The 20,398-nt window shown below is 44.2% G+C and overlaps 1 protein-coding gene across 1 annotated transcript in view; it reads left to right on the forward strand.

The window, feature by feature from the left end:
* Cfap54 (cilia and flagella associated protein 54) overlaps positions 1 to 20,398 on the forward strand; it is a 251,916-nt gene that overhangs the window by 222,585 nt on the left and 8,933 nt on the right. Inside the window, exons 65-67 of the mRNA XM_050145787.1 lie at positions 1,927 to 2,033; positions 6,857 to 6,998; positions 12,290 to 12,364. Of these exons, the coding sequence (XP_050001744.1) occupies positions 1,927 to 2,033; positions 6,857 to 6,998; positions 12,290 to 12,364 (324 nt within the window). The remainder of the gene's footprint in view (positions 1 to 1,926; positions 2,034 to 6,856; positions 6,999 to 12,289; positions 12,365 to 20,398) is intronic.

A 20,398-nucleotide genomic window follows, 5' to 3' on the forward strand; every position in this document is an offset into this window, starting at 1 on the left:
GGGAGGGAAAGGGGAGGCGGAGGTGAGGAAGAGACAGAAATATTTAATAAATAAATAAATTAAAAAAAAGAAATGAACGTTAGGCAGAAAGACTCCATCTGACTAGTGAGAACAACTTTGAGCAGAAATGAACCCTCGAGTTACTTAAGTAGTAATAGATTTGAGTCATGCTTGGGGACAAGAGATGTGGAGCCATGTTCCTTCTTGGAGGCCTTTATACCTTTAACAAGAATGATATTCTTCCTAGACTGTCTCTTCAAAACTAGCTCAGTCCAGCAGGATAGCAAGGTAGGAGATGGGCTTCCTATAGTTACTGCCTAGAGGATTACAGGAATCATGTGATTGCCCAGGGCTTTCCTCTCAGTTGTCACTTGATTTGGAGTCTTGATTGAACTGGATCCCAGTACTCCTACAGACATAGGTGTGTACTATAAGCCAGTAGTATACTAGGTATATACTAACTATAGCTACTAGGTGTGTATTATAAGCCTATCACAAGGAATGGGGTAGTTGTATCTACAGTTTACTAACAAAGAGGCAGAGACTGATGTTTACACAACTTGCTCAAGATCACAAAGACACTAAGCAGGAGAGACATGGGATAGACACACTGCTCCATGCTCATTGTGACGACGAGTGTGTTTAGGGTGTGATGATGGGGTGTTCTAATCTCACACTGTCATTTATCCACTGACTTCAGCAGTCTGTACCAAACTCAGGTGGAAAAAGCTTTGAGCCTGCATGCAGGCTGCAGAAAGCTGCTGGCACTAATAGGAAGAAAGCCTTTGACATGAATCTGAAGTGTGCATCTAATAACCTTTCATTCACATGCTTTAGGGAATGTCTTAGTTAGGGTTCCTAGTGCTGTTTGAAAGGAGATCATTTGATTGGAGTGGCTCATTTACAGTTCAGAGGTTGAGTCCATTATCATCACGGTAGGGATCAAGGCAGCATGCAGGCACTTGTGGTGCTGGAGAAGGAACTGAGAGTGGAGAAGGAGCTACATCTGTGGGCAACAGGAAGTAGTCTGTTTCATTGGGTGTAGCTTGAGCATAGGAGACCTCAAAGTGCCCCCCCCCCAGAGTGATACACTTTCTCCAATAAGGTTACACCTAATCCAACAAGGCCAAACTTCCCATTAGTGACACTTTTTTGGGGAGGCCATTTTCTTTCAAACCACTACAGGGAACTTCACTGACCCCTAGCAGACATGATGGAAAATTCAGAAACATGATATCAATTGGACAAATAATGAAAAAAAATTGCTCCAAAGTGCAAGATAATATTCCTGTCCTCAAGAATCTTAAATTACGCTCCTGGAGTCAAGGATAACACTTACAAAGCAAGAGCAAACAGCATAAGACAATATGTGGTCTTGGCCAAATCTCTTGGGGAGATTTCATCATCTTATGAAAAATATTTTGCCACATCTCACATAAAATACATAATTTAACACATAGGAAGCATTCCTTTGCTATCTCTGGCAAGCTTACATTGCTATTGAGAAATGACTCCATCTTCTCTGTGCTCTCCTCTCTGCCCCTCCCCATCCATTTCTATTTTCAGAATGGTTATTATGATATTTTTATCACACTGTGCTTCAGTGGGTTACAGAAACTTTTGTCAACTCACACTTAGACTCTCTTGCTTACATGATGTATAGGCTTCCTTGTAGGGTAACTGGGGGGAGAGGGTGCTGAAATGCCAGTGCCGGTGAGTCTTTTCTTGGTTTTTAAATAAATAGCTAAAGTAACTGTAAATAGTGTTGATTAAGTAACTACTCAATTACATACTGTATCTGTGTGGCATAGTTATTATTTTGCAGTAAAGTTTCCCTACATAATGTTAAAAAAAAAAAAGGAAGAGTGATGGGATTTTCAGGGATAGTTTTGATGCCTGTTTTGGTATGCTCTTATTTTTCTTTAGGTTTTATTATTGTATGCATATAATTTGAACCCCCTGAAGATTTCTGATATTAAAATGCCTACTGGGAACAACCTGTGTGTCGGCACCTCCTGGATTCCACTGAACAGGCAAGTAGACACTATTGTCAGGAAGCCAACTGGGGATGGTGATGGATAAGAAGTCAGTCCGAATAGTAAAGAAAGAAAGGAATTCCCGGAAGACAGAGAGGGAAAGCTTAGGGTCCGTGTAGGAGGCTCAGCCTTACTTAGCTGGGCGGTGCTTTGTTGCCAATCCGAATGAACACAGCTGTAGAGGGGCTTAGGGCCTAGTGTCAGAACATTTGCACTGTGCTTTTTGTAAGGTCTCAGGTTTATGGGTTCAAGACAGATATCAAGATGGATTCTCCTCTGAAGTAATAGATTCTTCAGGGAATTATTAACTCCCATGAAAGACAGCATGGTGGGGGCCCTGAGGAGAATCCAGGCCTGTGGGGGTCCCTTCTTAGAGCTTTCAGGGACACAGGAGAGGTCCCGTCATGTGATTGATGAGCAGCCCAGAGTACACACTTGCCTTTGCCGCATCTCCTGAAGTGCTGCCTCGTCGGGAAAGGAAAGGGCAAAGGTTTGCCCACTCAGTTAATGTGTGTCTGTCACCCAGGTGTGGCATGTGGAGCTCCCGATTGCGCAGACTGCCTGGTTAAACCTCCATTGGTGAACAGAGGTTTGCAGACTCACAAGCAAACTCTCTTGGTACCTGCTATTTCGCTGTCCAATATGTGTTCATAATAAAAACTTGGAAGAAGCTTGGATAGAAGGACATGTGTCAACATAGCAAAGGCTATATTCTACAAACTTACAGCCAACACTATGCAAAACAGGAAAACCATTCGGTGCAATCCCCACTACAATCAACAAGGCCAGGATGCGCCTTGGTCTCTGAACCACAGCAGTAAGACAAGAGCAGGAAACAAAATGGATGCCAATATTAAGATAGGCCAGATTACCCTGTCTGCAAACAATATGATCTTGTGCAGAGGAGACCCTAAAGACTTCAGGATATCCTTAGAACTGATAAGCACTTTTAGCAAAAGAGCAATGCTAGAGGTGGTCACAATACCAGATTTCGAGCCATATCATAGAGCCATGATAGCAACAGCATATGGGTGTCAACACAGATAGGCATGAGAATCCGTGTAATAGAAGAGAGGATGCAGAATTAAGCCAAAGTAGCTACCGTCACCTGAGCTCTGGCAGAGATGCCAAAAGCATGTATTGGAGGAAAGGCAGCCTTCAGCAAATAGTCCTGGGACAGTTTGATTCATGTGTGAAGAAGAATGAAACTAGGTCCACACACGTCTGTTATCCTGGCTAAAAGATTCACACAGATGAACTGCAAACCTGTTATAGGAAACCAGCGGAAGCGCTTCCGTGCGTAGGAAGCAGCAAGACTTTCTCAGAGAGACGCCAGTCACTCAGGGAATGACATCAAAAACAGCAGAGTGACACTGTGTGAAATTAAAAAGCTTTTACATAGCACTGGCGACAGTCACCAGACCTCAGGGACAGCCCACAGGCAGAGCAACTCTTTCAGAGCTGTGTGCTGGACGGAGGATTAGGAGCTAGAAATAACTCAAGAAACTAAGTATCCCTCAAGCAATCCAGTTAATTTTGGTTTAAAAATGGGCTGTGGGGATGGCTGTTGGTTCTATATGATATTGCAAATTAAATCCAAAATTTATCTCCTTTGTCTCCTTTCCTTCTGTACCAAACCACGTTTTATATTGTTCCCCAAATTAAACCCTCTAGCCAGGTCTAGTCCTCTCTTTACATCAATCAGAAAAGATCTTTAATTATTTTGTTGTTGTTAAATTTTGTTTACTTATTTTCTTTTTTCTTGCCTTTTTACCGAATTCTGCTTTTGGTTTAAAAGAAATGTTTTCACTTTGCTAGTTCATCTTCAACTCAGTCGCCTACTACCCTGACACCTTCAGCCTTCGTTTCTTGTGTGTGTGTGTGGGGGGGGGGGGGTGATAGCCTCTCCTTGCCTAGCTTCCTGGTGGTTGTTAGCCTCAAGTCTGATGATGGATGAACAGGTGTTGGGAGGCTGACAGCACAGGTGTGTCCTGGCACCTGCTCCCCGCCCCATCAGGCATCTGGTGAGAGCCGTGGGGACGGAGTCACACTCTGCCTGCCTGTCTCTCCGGAGAGCCCTGTTCATGCCCCATGGTTTTCTGATCTCGGGACTTCTTTGCCTTCTTATGAAAGAGAATAAAACAAGAGCTGTCTCAAAAGCTGGCAGGCCTCCAATTATTTAGTCAATATTCCTCCCGCCCCGCTTTTATTTTTTTGCCTTTAAATCGAAATGTTGGGGAACCTAAGCCCAGACCATATACCAGCATCCAAAGCCACAGAATCAGGACATTTTGCATTTTCCTTATAAATCCTGAAACACTCCAGGTATTCAATTTTCATTTTCCAGAACCACAAGACGAATGCAAAGATAAAACCTGCAGAGCAGAAAGGCACCAACAAGAGGTTTCTTTTAAAATTCTGATGAAATTAAATTTAATTTACAATTAGAATTCTTGTAAAGTGGCCAGGTTTGTGATCACCAGTAAGCCATTCGACAGAGACGAGCCCTTGTCACTGAGCTTGTCTCAGGGGACGGCCCCTCCCCTGACACAGGACGGTTTGTCTCGCTCGGGCTGGGCTGGGTTCTGTTGAGTGTCAACTCTTTCCCCTCGCTGAAGACAAGGAGAGAGTGACTGTGGCAGAGAAAATGGTCCTCATCCACCTATTCATCTCCCAGGGAAAGACCTGTTGTAATTGTTTCTCCTAAAGCCACAGAGAAAAAGTCCGTGTTCTCAGAAAGTTTTGGCTAGTTCTCAGTGGCCGTTACACCTTGATGACCAGAATCAGGTTCTTTGGTCACTCTCCCTGCATGCCATCATCTTTCATCTTAATCCGTGTCTCTGCTTCCCACTGGGTCCTGTCCTCCAGCCCTGGCAGACTAGGAGAGTGCCCACGCCGTAGGGACAACAGGACCTTGGAGAGCTCTCAGAGCTTAGGGAGAATGGTAGATACTTGCCTATGGGTTCAAGGCAGGAAATCCAAAAGCTGGACCAGACATTGGCATTAGAGACAGACAGGTGAAGAGTGAGCAAGAGGGAAGCAAGGGCTGGCTGGAGAAAGAAGCAGGTCAGGCCGTTGGGCAGGCACAGTCAGGAGGACTGAACCTCCTGTAGCTGTTCAGCATCACCTAATATTGTTGCTGGTTTTCTTTTAAGCAAGGTGAAAAGCTAGGGAGATGTCAAGCCCTCGTGGCTGAGTAACACAGTGGGAATGGGTCACTCTTAAGAGAGTGATGTATTCTGAGCATTTACTCTGAAGAAGGCATTGCCACCTCCGGGTTCAGGACAATCAGGAACAACCTGTGACCTATTGTCAAGGGCTAATTTATTCTTATTACAACCCCAAGTATGGTAATAGAAAGCTATGCACTCATTGGAGGTGCTGAGGGTTAAGCACAAGGCTTTGTACATCCAGGGCAAGCACTGTACTATAGGGATGTCACTCAGGTCTATGTGGCCTTTGAAACGACATGAGAAGCTTTTCTCTGAGTATTCTAATGAAGAATGGGGCCTGGGATGCTTTCTTCCCTTTGTGAGCTATTTTAAAGTTAAACATGTGCAGATTCATTATTTCGTCCTTAAAAATGCCCTGTGAATGACATGAAATAGATTTTATTAGGCCGGCCTTGCCATAGAGGAATTTCAGGGTAGGATACTCACTGACTTGCAGGCTGGTCTAGGGAAAGAGGAAGAAATAAGACATTGGTCGGGTTCCCTGTGAAGGAGCTAAGTATGACTCACCAAGTCCTGGCTCCCCCCTCTCTCTCTCCAGTACAATAGACAGCTTTGTCAGCATGATTGGATAGTACTCTCTTCTTACTGGGCAAGTGGTCCAAGCAAACATAATGACAAATCTTTATGTTTTAAGTGTTACCCTTTGGCAGAAACATATAGATACTAGATATGAAAATTCTCATATGTATGTACTATCAATAAGGACAATCAGATTGGACTCCATGTTGCGAGTAGAGATAGCGTGGAAGACTGGGAAGCTGAAGTGTGGTGTATACTCGTCTGCCGTTCTGCTCTTTGGGTCACCTCATTTTGCACAATAATGTGCCTCCTGCCCTGTGTGAAGATGTGCACACTCATTCTGTTCCTATAGGGCAGAAGTCACTTAGAGCCATGCAGATGGTCTCGCCTAGCTTCTTCCCACTACAAGCCTTTGATCTCCACTCTGCTGGTCTACGCTGCCCTCAGAGCATCCGGCCTTCACTGTCCTTAAGCCCTTGACATTGTCCTTCTGTAGCATCATCACCAATGCTCCTGCCTCCTCTTTGGCTCTTGTTTTTATCTCTCTGTCCCTACCACCCCCCAGCACAGATACGCAGACACACAGAAACACACACACACACACACACACACGAGTGTGCAGTCATTTACTGGCCTTTTAAATTCTTGCTAATTTGTCATAGCTTTTACCTGGAGCCAACTGGACAGCCATTCCATATCATTAACATCTACATTAAAGTGAATCTTCTGTTGATTGACTGGAGTTTCCTTGCCCATATAAATATTTATTTTCATATTCATAATAATTTGGTGGGGTGTCTTCTTGTCACTGTACCCTTACCCCATTATAGTGTATATCAACCCAAGTGCATAAATAGATATAAACGTCACATGTGTGTTTGTTTGTCTGTTGAATGAAGAAATGATTGAATTGATGATATTTGGGGGAATTCAGACACTTAACTTTTAAATAAATAATGGCTGCATTCATAAATCTTATTGATTCTAAAACCATCACCCTCTTGACTTTTTAAATAAAATGAATATATATTTTCATATATTTCATATATATATGTTTGCTATTTTTAGGGTCATCGCAATTCATGAGAAACTGTCTAATCTTGCACAAATAGCGGAGCTATCATTACCATCAGTTCCAGAAGTTGCTTCGAATGAAAATATATATGAATCCGTAGAACCTGAAGAAAAATCAATTGATACAGACATGGAAGTAAGTAGATTGCTAAGTGACAGCCGAATGAACTTGCCATTGTGGGAAAGGGGGCAAACCATGCATTGTCCCTCACGTTTTCGTCATATCACACGCACTAACATTTTGCTGGTCTAATAAGTCCCGTGCTGTCAGTGCCAATGATCTCGTGACCAGCTCGGAAGCAGGAAATCCAGAATATCACCCCAATGCTGCTACCAGCAGGCAGCAATCATTTTTGTTTTCTTGTGTCAGTTTTAGATGCTATTGATTTTCTGTTTGGATATTTTATGGTTTGGCAAATTTACTGCCCCCTTCTTCCCAATTTCTGCCTCCTCCTTCCCTTCTGAATGCTGTCACATCACAGCGGGTATTGGAAACCACACCCAGTGTTTATATTTTTTATGGTACTGTAGAAAGTGCTAACAGCCGGGACAGGAAGACTTTCGGCTGCTTTCTTTTCTGGTATGTTTGGTTTCTTGTGACTAATTTTTTCTTTTTAATCCTTCACTGTTTCCCACTTACTGCATCCGAACTGTCAGGTGTTCGTCTGGATATTTTTGACTAAAGAGCTCAAACTTATCACCTAGTGTCTCGGTTGCGTTTTCTTCCTGGACGCCCCATCCTCCAGCTGTCCTTTCCACTAGGCTATCTGTCCTCAGAGCCAGCTGGTGAGGCTGGGTCTGGCCCTCCCTGCTGCTCTCCTGATTGAGGCCGTGTCAGTCTCAGCCCCTTCCTTGCTTTTCTTCTCTGAAAGCCTGCAGGATCTTTGCTTTAGTATAGGAGGTCGTTTGTTTCCTTAAGTCATTTGGCCAGGAAACTAAAACATCTTTAATTCACAAAGAATAATATTTGCATGGCTCTTCATTTTCCTATTTAGCTCATCTATATAGTTTTAATGGGTGAACATGTAAGGACGAGCAACCTTTCTGATTTCCAGAGGATATTTGTTGGCATTTCCCGTCTCAATTTACTAGCAAAAATGAGTTTTCTTTTTCTGTTATTATGCAGGTTAGCAGCCTGTGTGTACGGGAGGCTGTCAGGGGAGCCCAGGCAGCCTTTGTAAAATGCCACTCGCCAGCATTTAAGTCCTCTGCTCTCTCTGCCAGCATTTATAAGGAGCAGATGTCTTAGAATTCGAGCTGCGCATCCTTTTCGATGGCCTCAGAAGTCGCCACGTGACTTCATCCTTTTCAGAGGCCTCAGATGTTCCCTTGCTTCCCGTGCTTACTGATAAACGGAGTGTGGCATTAATCTCGCAATAGGTCGGAGAGCTACCACTATCTCAGACTCGGGAGATTTCGGAGCCAGATACGGATTATACATTTCTCTCACGAAGAGCGCGTTGCCCTCTCACGTCTGCTTTCAAGAAGAACTCGGCTCTCTTGACTCGTCCTCATCTTTTGTAGTGCTCTCTCAATCAGTTCCCCAGTCACAAACGTATCAGAGTGCCGTCTTTGAGACACAGCCCAGAATATTCTTTGCTTAAATTTCTCCTAGCACTCTTCTCCATGGTTAGTATACGGAAAATTGTTTCCTTCCGAACCTGCCTGTCTTTTCAGCTTTGATTGTCAGAGGCAGGACAACGTCTGTAATATGAGGAAGTCACTCCAGACTGTGTTCTGCCTCTCTGCCCTCCTACCCCGTCAGACGCTTCATCCGTGTTCTAGGACTAATTTTCTTTTCATCTCTCAAATAAATAATCCTTTCACACAAAGACAGGCAGTTTGGACAGAGCCAGAGTTTCCAGGGTGACCCTGGTCAATGTAGTTGGAAAATTCATCATCAGAAGACAAATGTCTGAGTCGGGAGGTTGACTGTGAACATAAACAGGTCAGGAATAAATAGGGACGTGGGGGTGGGCAGAGGAATCCAGAGGACCTGTGTTGCCTTAGCGAAGGCCTGTAACTTGCCCTCATGTTCTGATTTGGTGTATGAGGGCCAACCGCAGAGGAACCAGCCCTCTTCAATCTTGATATCTTCCTCGGTATTTTTAAATTTGTTTCCCTGGCTTAGTGTTTCCTTAGCATTGTTTTAGGCATGCTCCAGCTCCCGTTGGCTCTGTATGTGAAAGGAAGATAAGCTTCTATTACCTAAGAGAAGGAATTGCATTTGCTCGGAGATGAATTGGCAAGTGAATTAGTTCACAGCAATTATAAGAAATAGAAGTAACATATTTTTCCTTTTTTTTCAACAGTATTAAGCAGCACTTTAAAAAAGCTAGATTCTGGTTCATATCAAATCTCATTGACTAAATTTGTCACCATGGCAATTCTCACTTCGAGCTAATTAGAAGCGAACGAGGACACTTGACGAGATCAGTTCTTCTGGAATTGGACAGGAATTCATGGCTTCTAAATGGGATATTTCTATTACATGTTATATATTGTTGGTAGGTTATTGAACTAAGGATATAAATCAAGTGCCTTTGGTTGCTCTGTGGGGTGTGGGTTGAGTTCATTCCTTTTCCTTCAGGTCCTTCAGGTCCTTCCGATTTTCTTTTATTGTTTCCTTTTCCAAAGTCCCTAAGTCCAGAATAAGCCAGGGACTTGGGAACACAGATGTTAATTTAAGATAGATTAGGGAGGCTACCCAGCAGGTGTTCTGGTCACTTCTAACAGGAGCAGTGGCTCAGAATGACTGATTTCTATTGCTCCTCCACTTACAGCAAGCAGAACTGGCATATTACGACATGGGAAAGGACTCAGTTGTGGCTTAATTGGCAGAGTGCTTGCCTAGCATGAACGAAGCCCTGGGCTCGTTCTCCAGCACACCATAAAACTGGCTGCAGCGGCTCATGCCTTTAATTCTAGCACTTGGGAAGCAAAGGTGAGAGGATCAGGAGTTCAAGGTCATCCTCCTCACCCACGCAGTGAGTTAAGGATAGCCTGAGCTACTGAGCCTCTGTCTCAATAAAACAAATCAACAAACAAAGGAGCAAAAGGTAGGAAATAAGTCTGCAAGCCATGCTGATTTTAAGATGGAAACACCTCATTTGGAGTGAGAGTATGATGCTATAAGAAGCATGTTTGCCAAAATGCATAAGGTTGCTTTAGCAATTATTTATGGAATGCCTGAACAGTATAAATGGATGAAAATTAGCATAATATTAGAAGTCCCAAATATAGAAGCACTGTGGCTACAGAAGCCTGGAGAAAAAAGACACTCTGGTTTTAGCATTCTCTGTTCTTTCTGAAGAACTACGATTGGCAAACATTTAGGGAACAGTAAGGCATATGTGGCGGAGCGTGTAGGTGAATCTGGAGGGCAGGGTCGAGGCCAGAGCAGCTCAGGCTGACCTCACCACACAGTGGTGAAAGAGGCTGTCTCCCTAGTCCCCCTCCCTGGATGGAGAGCTTCTGAGGTTGCTGGAGGAGGCTGTCTTCCTTATCCCACTCCCTGGACTGAGAGATTCTGAGGTTGCTGGAGGAGGCTGTCTTCCCTGCTCCCTCCCTGGACAGAGAGCTCCTGAGGTTAACTGTCTTGTTCCTCCCTGATTCCTGCTCCACTGCGTGGCCTGCAGAGGGCAGCCCATCGACAATGGCTGGGTCAATAGTGATCGGACTTGGCAATGTAAGGAAGGGCTGTGGAGAAGTCAGACTGGGTTTGGGGGATTTGGAGAGGGTTGTACCCCACTTGAACAGGCATCTTACCCTTCCCCATGATAATCGTGGTGAGAGCAGAGGGAGCAGGGATGTGAAGGCTGGAAGCATTCCTCTCAGTGATGAGGATTCCGACTAAGTGTGAGAACTGGCTTCAGGGTGTCGGACTTGCTCAGAGGTCCATCGAGTCTCAGAATTCATGGGGGTTTCTTTGGAGGGAAAAGGGCAAAGCCTAGCTAGGGATCACTTCACCTCTCTCCGACCCTTATCAAAGGGAATCTGTACACTTTCTCACCACTTTCTGTCAAGGAGTGTGGAGCTCAGTGTTTTCCTGAGTCTGTGGTAGCAAGGTAACGCAAGGGGCCCCAAACTCTGGCCTAAACACCAACCAATTCCACAGTGCGTGTATGCGGTTTACCTCACAGCCAAAGCAATACAACATCGCTGAGGCAAAATCCCCATCTGATAGATGTTGAGACAGGCACCAGAAGGCATCTATCAAGGAACCTGCTCCCTTCGTCTGTCACTGAGATGACGAATGGCATAGATGAAGCCATTTTGCTTGATGGCTCTTGATGAAACCATGGCAGTAAGCCATCGTGACTGCTACTGGATCCCCTTATAAAGAGAAAGCATACTTCAGCAAGTCAAGAACCCAGTGAGACGCCCAAGTATATGAATAAACACGCGTAGAAGCCTGCTCCCCTCTGGAAGGAAATGTGGACCAGAAATGAGAAGGCCATCAGGTGTAGTGGTCAGTGCTGGTCTCCTGCCCTTGCTCCAGGTGCCCACCTTGTAGTCTTAGTTGCTTTAGTTGTAAGGAAAGAAAAAGAGCCCTGGCTGAAGTAAAATGGACTTGGGCAGGAAAGGGCAGAGACATCTCACAGGGTATAGTAAGCCTGCACGTGACAGAAGACCAGACACAGCCCAGTGAGCCTGAGGGAAACAGAACTGGGGAATGAAGGGCCAAATCTGCGCTCAGACCCGTGGCGGACACCCTCTCTCAAGTCTGCCTCTGCCTCTGCCTCTGCCTCAGCTCAGGTCACTAACCCAGGCGCTGCCTTCTCTACCTCCACATCTTACCTTGCAGCTCACATGGCCGCCATTGCTCTAGTAGGGTTGTCTTTCCTTCACGAAGTCTCAATGATAGCGAGTCTGGTTGTGTCATCCCTACCTGTGGTGAGGTCATCTGAGGTCAGATGTCCACACACAAAGGCCACTGCGTCCTTACAGGGCTGTGCCAGGCCATCAGCAAACGGTGTCTACACGCTGTTGCCTCTTTCTTCTCTCGCTACTCTTCGATTGGGTTCCCAACTATTCTTTTCTACTTAAACTTCTCACCTCTAGCCCCTGAGATCTGCATCTCTTCATCCTGGGGATTTCTCCTCGATGGAAAAGTCGTTTCCCCAAAGCTTATTTTGGTGTAACCATTGCGCTTGCCATCCCTCTGCAGACTGTGCAGCTCCACAGTAAATGTCCAGGGGAAGAGTATGCTGCAGCAGTAGAGCCATGGTTAAGCCCAGCGCTTATGTTCTGGCTACCTCGTATGCTTTCAAGGAACCTAGATGACTTGAGCGAATGACTTCAGTTCTCCCTTTCACAGCTTGGAATTAAGGGTCGAGTGACATAAAATAAGACAGAAAGAGTTAATAATCAATATGGCCTACTTTCTCAATGACACCAGAATCACCGTTATACTTTTCTTTCCAGAACATGATCCTAGAATGTTGCTCTGAAATAATGGCTCTGTTTTCTACCGACAGAGAGCCAACACCACTCACCGAGGTATGTGCCTCTCCTCTGCGACTCTCTGGGGTCATTCATTCACTATTTTACTCTGTTAACGGAGACTCCATGTGTATCCAACCACAAGTACAGAGGACCTCACTGCCTTAATTCATGTAAAAAAGTATTTATAATGGCATATTACTTTGGTTAAAAGTATTCTTTGCTAGAAAACTTCAGCTAGTGCAGAAATTTATAAAGAGAACTTAAAAGAAATCAGTTCCTAGCTACCATGCCATGAAAATCCCATTAGCATTTGGAGAATATCTAGAAATATATATATATATATATATATATATATATACAAATTTAGATGCTTTGTATCAATGAATCAGCTTTACATGCATTTTGAAACTTGCTGTCTCCATGACCAATGTGGTTAGAAAGAAAATGGGTCCCATAGGCCCCATGGATATATATATATATATATACAAATTTAGATGCTTTGTATCAATGAATCAGCTTTACATGCATTTTGAAACTTGCTGTCTCCATGACCAATGTGGTTAGAAAGAAAATGGGTCCCATAGGCCCCATGGGGAGTGGCACTGTTGGGAGGTATGACCTTTTTGAAGTAAATGTGGTGCTCTTGGAGTAAGTGATCACTGGGGATGGGCTTAGAGGTCTCAGATCTTCAAGCCATGCCCAGTGTGGCTGTCACTTCCTGCTGCCTGTGGATCCCCAGGTGTAGAACTCTCAGCTCCTCTCCAGCACCGTGTCTGCCTGCATGCTGCCATGCTTTCTGCCATGATGATAATGGACTAAGCCTCTGAACTGTAGGTGAGCCCCAGTGAAGTGTTTTCCTTTCTAAGAGTTGCTATTGGCCACTGTGTCTCCTCACAGCAATAGAAACCCTAACTAAGACAATCAATAATGTCATAGAGGATTTTTTTTTGTACATGAGAAGTCTACCTCATTATATTTAATGTCTTAGAATAGTCTCATACATTTGCTCGCCAATCACCGTTTACACAGCTAAATACTACTTATGATGGATCTTGGGGTATGTGCATGAAGTTTATAGTTTTAACCATTCGATGTACCAAACAACTGTTCAGTTCAAGTGCCATGCATCTATTACCTTCATCCACCTCCCAAAAGTTTCACTACTCCAAGCAGCAGCTCTACTCCTCAATTATTGACCCCCTATTTCTCGCCGCCATCCTCCCCAACTCCTGATGCCCTCTAGTCTACTTTGCCAGCGTCCCAGTTTACCTATTGCAGGTGTGCCGTGTCACTGGGATTGGGCCACACTTGCCTCTTTGTGGGGGGCTTACTTAATTTCATATACTGTTGTAAAGTTATTCACAGTGCAGCACATGCCAGTATTTCATTCCTTTTTATTTCATTTGCATTGTGTCCATATACCATGTATGTTTATCTATTCGTCTGATAATGGGCATTTGGCTTTGTATGACTTGGGTGTGTGTATTTGAGTCCTGGCTTCAGTGGGCGGGGGGAATATGTTTAGGAGTGGAATGACTTAATCACATGGTAATTCTATGCTAAACTCCTTTAAGGAGCTCCCAAACTGCTTGTTTACTTGCTTTTCCCCCCAGTAGCGAGGCAATTTTAGACACAAGCACACACTCATCAGGGTTCTAATTTCTGTACATTCTCATCAATACACATGGTTTTTCCTCTGTTTTTTTTTTTTCTCGGTTGCCATCCTGATGGGTGGGAAGTGATATCTGCTTATTTGATGTGTATTTCTTTAATGATGGCTAGTGTTGGATTTCACGCTTGACCTCTGCTGAGAGGCAGACTTACCAAGCTGTGCGGGGCTGGGATATGGGGATTTGCAAGCTTGTCCCAGTAAGTCAGTTCTTGGACAGGCAGACTTATAGGTGCTAATAGAACTTTTTTTTTTTTTTGAGACAGTGTGTCATTCCATGGCCTTGACGGGTGGCCTTGAACTCTCAGAGAACCACCTGTTTCTGCCTCCTTGGTAGGGGGAGGGGGACTAAAGGTATACACCACCGTGTTGGGCCCTCTGAGCCATTTTTTACACTGGTATGAGGTTTTGTTTTGCAAGATTTTTATTTTTTACTGAGCACGCCTATTACAAGTTAACTTGGCTTGTATCACCTCTTCCTAATTAAAATAAATATTGCTGTGCAAAGGTTGTAATAATAATAAAGACTTTGGAGAGCAAGGAGATAAAGAAGCCCATGCCAACCTTCTTAGTGGATCACAGAGTATTGACAGCTAGGTATGATTTAATGTCATACCACAATAAAAGGCATATTTTTAATTGTCTGCACAGGTTTGAATTCTTAGTTTCCAAAATGTCAGGTAGGATTCAAATATGATGCTAAAATTATCCCCTCTGTCTTGCTGTAACGAAGCAATCATGGTAGGATGGAGCCCCTTTTAGACAGCTTCCTGTCCATCATCAATTATTGACTGTCGGCTGTTTGCAGGACAGTGGTGTAGATACCTTCTATAGCTGCAAGGCAGTACAGATGAAACCACCTCTGGCCAGCTAAATTAACGTTTTCTGATTTGTTCGCATGGCACAAGGAAATTGGTCTAAATTGCATGCACATGTGCGTGAGAGTATGTGAATTTAACAGATCAGTATGTGAGTATAAAGCTCATTTGTGCTGGCCACAATCATACAGGATTGGTATGTGCAAGAGATTCATAGGTACAGCTTCTGGTTAGAAGAGATGGGACTTATTACATGCACAGGTTGAAAAACAGACTTTATTTTGTACTGTAGATATAAATAACTTTTCTTTCCATTCAAAATTTAAAGCTAGACCTAGCATAAGTAACTGACAATCACAATAATATTCATCGAATACCAATAAACCACTAGTAATCATAATAATATTGGTTCATATTTGTTGAGAACATAGTGTGTGCAAACATTACTAAATGTTTTCAATACATACATTAGTGTGGTGGTATTAATAAGGATGGCCCCTATAGGTTCATATATTTGAATTCTTGGTCAACTTGACAGGGATTAGGAGGCACAGCCTTGTTGGAGTATATATAGCCTTGCTGGAGAAAGTGTGTCACTGTGGAGGCAAGCTTTGGGATTTCAAATGCTCATTCCAGGCCCAGTGTCTCTCCCTGTCTTCCTACTGCCTATGGGTCTGGATGTAGAACTCTCAGAATCTTTCTTCTGTACCATGTCTTCCTGCTTCCTAGGCCACGTTTCCTGCCACACTGATAAAAGCTGTAGGCCAGCCCCAGTTAAATGTTTAAAGAGCTGCCATGGTCAGGTATTTCTTCATAGCAATAGAACATTGACTGAGACAACTAGCTCATTTAATATTAGAAGAATATTTTTGTTTTTCAAGACAGAGTTTCTTTTGTGTAGCCCTGGCTGTCCTCTTATAGAGATGATTGGCATTTTATTTATTTTAAAAGAGTTGTTTGATTTATTTATTTGTCTGTGTGTGCGTGTGCACATGCATGTGAACATGGAAGTGGTTACCCCTTGGATGCCATAAAAGGACGTCAGATACCATGAAGGTGTAGTTATAGGCAGTTGTGAGCCACTGGTTGAGGCTGCTGAAAGTAAACTCCAGTCTTCTGCAAGAGCAACGAGTCCTCTCGCTCTCTCTCCAGGCCCTCCTGTTTTACTGGGGAAGAAATTCAGGCACATGAAAACTAAGCAGTGGGCTCAAGGTCAGGGTAGGAGTCAAGTTCATATTTGCTTTACTCCAAGGCCAGCAATGTATCTGTACCCATGGAATGTTGTTTTCGGACAGTGGAAAAAAGATGCCGTGGGCAGTTGAGGAATGAGGCAAGAACTTAAAAGATGCTGGTGCGCTCCCTCGGCATGGATGTGGGGAGAGGGCCTTGGACTTCCCACGGGGGCAGGGTTCCCTGCCCTCTCTCAAACAGGGAGGGAGAGGGAGGGGATTGGGAGGAGGGAAGGAAGTGTAAATATTTGAATGGATAAATAAAAATGAATAAATAAATAAAAAAGATGCTGATGCAGACTAAGAAGTTTTGAGAAGGAAGGCAGAGTGCTAGAAGGAGATACAGAGACCAAGCAGGGTGCTGAGAGAGGAATGAGCATAAAGGAAAGGGGATAGAAATATAGAAATAGTAGAGGTTGTCTCTAAGGACAGAGGAGCTGGGAGCAGAAAGCTCAAGGACTCTTCAGTGATCAAGATGGGGAAGAGGGTTACCAGGGAGGCTGATTGGAGGGAGGGAGTGAAGTTGGGGCAGTTCACCCAGTGATTTTAATTTTCCTAGTAAAACCGTTCAAGTACTTGCTATTGAAATGAGTCAGGTGGGCTGGGGGTACCATCTTTTAAAAGAGAGGAAAGGATCTGATACTTGCTGTGGGATAATTATCTTGTACACTGTAAAGATTTGTCACTCTTATTAGTTTAATAAAATGCTGATTGGCCTGTAGCCAGGCAGGAAGTATAGGCGGGGCAACCAGACTAAGAGAATTCTGGGAAGAGGAAAGGCCAGATGCAGTCACCAGCCAGAGACAGAGGAAGCAAGATGAGAATGCCTCAGTGATAAAAGGTACCAAGCCATGTGTCTAAACATAGACAAGAATTATGGATTAATTTAAGTTGTAAGAGCTAGTTAATAATCAGCCTGAGCTAATAGATCAAACAGTTGAAACCTAATATAAGCCTCTGTGTGTTTCTTTGGAACTGAATGGCTGAGACCAGGCGGGAGAGAAACTTCCATCTACAGGTCTTCACTACCATTGAGTGAAATGGCTAAAGAAGTTGGCTCAGCACAAACGAAAGGATTGAGGGCCACACCCAGTTTTAAGATTCCCAGTGTCTTATGGTTCTGGTTATCATGGCTTGATGTAAGAAATGACACTACTAGAAGTGTGTTTTTGTTGGGTAAATGTGAGGGGAGCTGGTCCCCGTTGGGGGAAAGCAGCGGGATAGAGACAGCAGCTCTGATGCCATCCCATGGCCAGGAAAAGTGCCTCTCCTGTCCTCTAAGAAAGCACAGTTACTGTTGGACATACCTATTTCTTAAACTCTTAAGTCAAATCAAAACAAAACAAAACCCAAACTTGTTTTCTAAAAATATTTTCTATCTGACCTGTACATCCTAATGACAGTAAAATCCTGCCGACTTAGCAAGTATGACTGTGTGCTTGATGGATGCATATTTTTTACATGGCTGAATTTCCTCTGCATAGATCCAATTGTTTCTTATTGTTAAAAATAATTGTTTAGGGGCTCAGTGGCAGAAAGCTTGCCTAGCATGGCTGAGGTCCCAGATTCAATCCACAGTACAACCAAAAATTAGTTTATGATACATTTTTGATAGAATATTGGCATCAACCACGTGCTGAGGATTAATGGTTACATTCCACTCTGCTAGCGTCTTCAGTTTATCTAGTTGTTTGCTCTTTTTTTCTAATACATCTATTCCATCATGAAATGATGGGAACCTTATCTTCGTTCACAGCCTCTTCTGAGCCTTCACATGTCAGCTGAAATGATTGCTACAAGCATGTCAGCATCTTCGGAGGCCAATCAAAATCTACCTCTGCTTCAGCTTGAGTTTGTTAAGGCTACGACTCCTCTCTAGGGACTCCCCGCACCCCAGTGCACCCACATTCAAGTTTTGGCACAGTCCTCACCCCTTGGTTGCAAGACCATCCATTTGTCAGAAGCGCATGTGGGCTGCGATCTGTAGCTAATGCTGTGCCCGGTTTCTGGACTTCATCATCCTCTATGTAGAGGCTGCTCCTTGCTGCCGGCCCATGGCTCTTTCACAAAACCTCAGAAGTGTAACAATCACACTAGAAACTCTGCACACCGCTGCTAGCACAAAGCTCTAACTGTCCATAGCAGGTAATTACAGAGCATTTTCAATTAATTCTATTAACACAATCGGGGAGACTGACAATTGCAGATTTTCTTTCTCGCTCTCTTTTCTTCGCCTTCCTCTTAGTTTCTGTTGGTGCAGCCACGAGCTGTCTGAGTAGGTTTTATGGGCAGCAAGAATAACATCTTCCTTTCCTGAGAAATTATCATTCTGTCCTCAAGTGGAGAGTACCCTTTGTGTGTAAGATCATGAAGCATCCACGTAATATTCGTATATTCTTTGGAAGACAATGCCAGATGACATGAGTTCCACGCTGCTTTTAAAAACACCATGCTGACTTTGATTCCATCATCTCACCATTCACGCCTGACTGTCAAATTTGGGTAAAGGAAAAAGAAAGCCCTTTAAGAAAAAAAAAAGGCCAGGCTATTAACGTGCTCTTCAAATGCTAAGAAAAGGCTACGCTGTTTATAGAATTTCAAAAATGCTCATCTCTCTAAGATTTGCCAGCGATAGTGTCAAGGTGAAATACACTTTTTTTCATGGAGGGACTGAGAGCCTTTGTGTTTCCTGTGCTCGGGGTCCCAGACCTCGTTGTGAGCATGCAGTTGGAGGGTGTGATGAGACTTGGGTGTGGTCTGAACCTTGGTACCATTAGGAATGGGATGGTATGTGCTCATTCTCAAAGTAACAGAAGTGTGTGCATTTCTCCATAAATCAAGCCTGGCTTCATTACTGAAGCTGCAGGCCAGTCTCAAGGGGGCAGTTAAGTCACTTTGTACAACATCCAGGGACGTTAGAGACAGGGGAGTCATTACCCAATCACATTTCTCTCTATTCTGGAAAATACCGGGTGAAATAATGAGTTTCATTCCCTTCATGCAGTTTGGTAAATGAGTCCGCCTGGACCTCAGAGCTGGGGAGATGGCTCGGGAGTTGGGAGCACACTGCTTGCTCCTTCAGAGGACCAGAGTTTGGTTCCTAGGACCCATATCAGTCTTCTTATAGCTCCCTTGAACTTCAGCTCCAGGGCATCTGATGCCCTCTTCTGGCCTCTGCAGACCCCTGTGAATGGCATGGTACACACACACACACACACACACACACTATTTTAACAAAAGTAATTTTTAAAGCTTGAGCTAGGTTCAGTGGTGTATCACTAGAATCCTTACATTTGAGAGAGACAGGAGGATTGCTGAGTTTAAAGCTAGTCTGTGTTGCTCAGTGAGTTTGAGGCTAGCCTGAGCTAAGTAGGCCAACCTGTAGCTCCCTGGGAGAGCACCTGCAAAGCAGGTGTGAGATTCCCAAAACCAAGAGAAAGGAGAGGGGTGGGACAGATGAGAACACAGAGAATTTCAATACAGCCTTCACATGCTTTCCCCAGCCGTGAAACGGTATACAGTGAAAGTCCAATGTCATAACCAACGTGGGGACACTGGCTCACTCAAAACACAAAACTCTTCTGCCATCACTGACACTGTCACCCCCACGGAGCCCCACTTCCCCGCTAGTCTCTGTCCCCCAACCACTGGCAGCCACTGGTCTTCTTACATTTCTATAATGTTTTCCTTTCGAGGACATTCTGTAAAGGGGACATACTGTCACCACTTGGGACTGGCCTCCTTTCTGTTGGCCATAATTCCATAGATAGCCATAAATCTATCCTTTTGTTCAACAGAATGCTCTGAGAATTGACACATTCAATGTCTGGCTACCAAATTCTTGTCTGCCCTCCGTGTCTGATGCAGGGTGGATGCAGAATGCTAATGCTGAAAGGTCTTCCTGTACCACCGGCTCTACCCTTCCCTCTGCTTCTTCTCTCCTTCCTGCTCTCCATCCTTGCCCCCTCCTTCTCCACCCAAGTCTCCTTGGTCATCCACAAAGGTTCATTGCTGGGATTCAAAGCACTACCACAAACAATGCTGGAAAGCGTCTTTGTGAGCTGCAGGCTCTTGGCCCGTTGTTGCTGGTATCTAAGAAGGGTGTGCCACTGGTCCCAGTGAGCACCCATGAGAACAGAGACAGTGTGAGCCTCTTGCCTTCCACACTGTGATCATAAGGTCTGCTCTTCCATTTGCCACGGCACCAGGAGCTGCTAAGTAACAAAACCCAGCATGCTTTGACTCGGTTCCTAGCGTAAAGTATGAACTTTGGTTCTTTACAAAGGCTTTGCTTTTCAAAAAAAAAAAAAAAAAAGTCTCTAGTTTCTAGTTGCCAGAAGTTAAGCTCAGGGAACTAGGGCTGAGAAAAAAG

The sequence above is a fragment of the Alexandromys fortis genome, unplaced genomic scaffold, assembly GCF_014885135.2.
Source record: "Alexandromys fortis isolate MF-2015 unplaced genomic scaffold, M_Fortis_MF-2015_v1.1 scaffold_50, whole genome shotgun sequence".
NCBI lineage: Eukaryota > Metazoa > Chordata > Mammalia > Rodentia > Cricetidae > Alexandromys > Alexandromys fortis.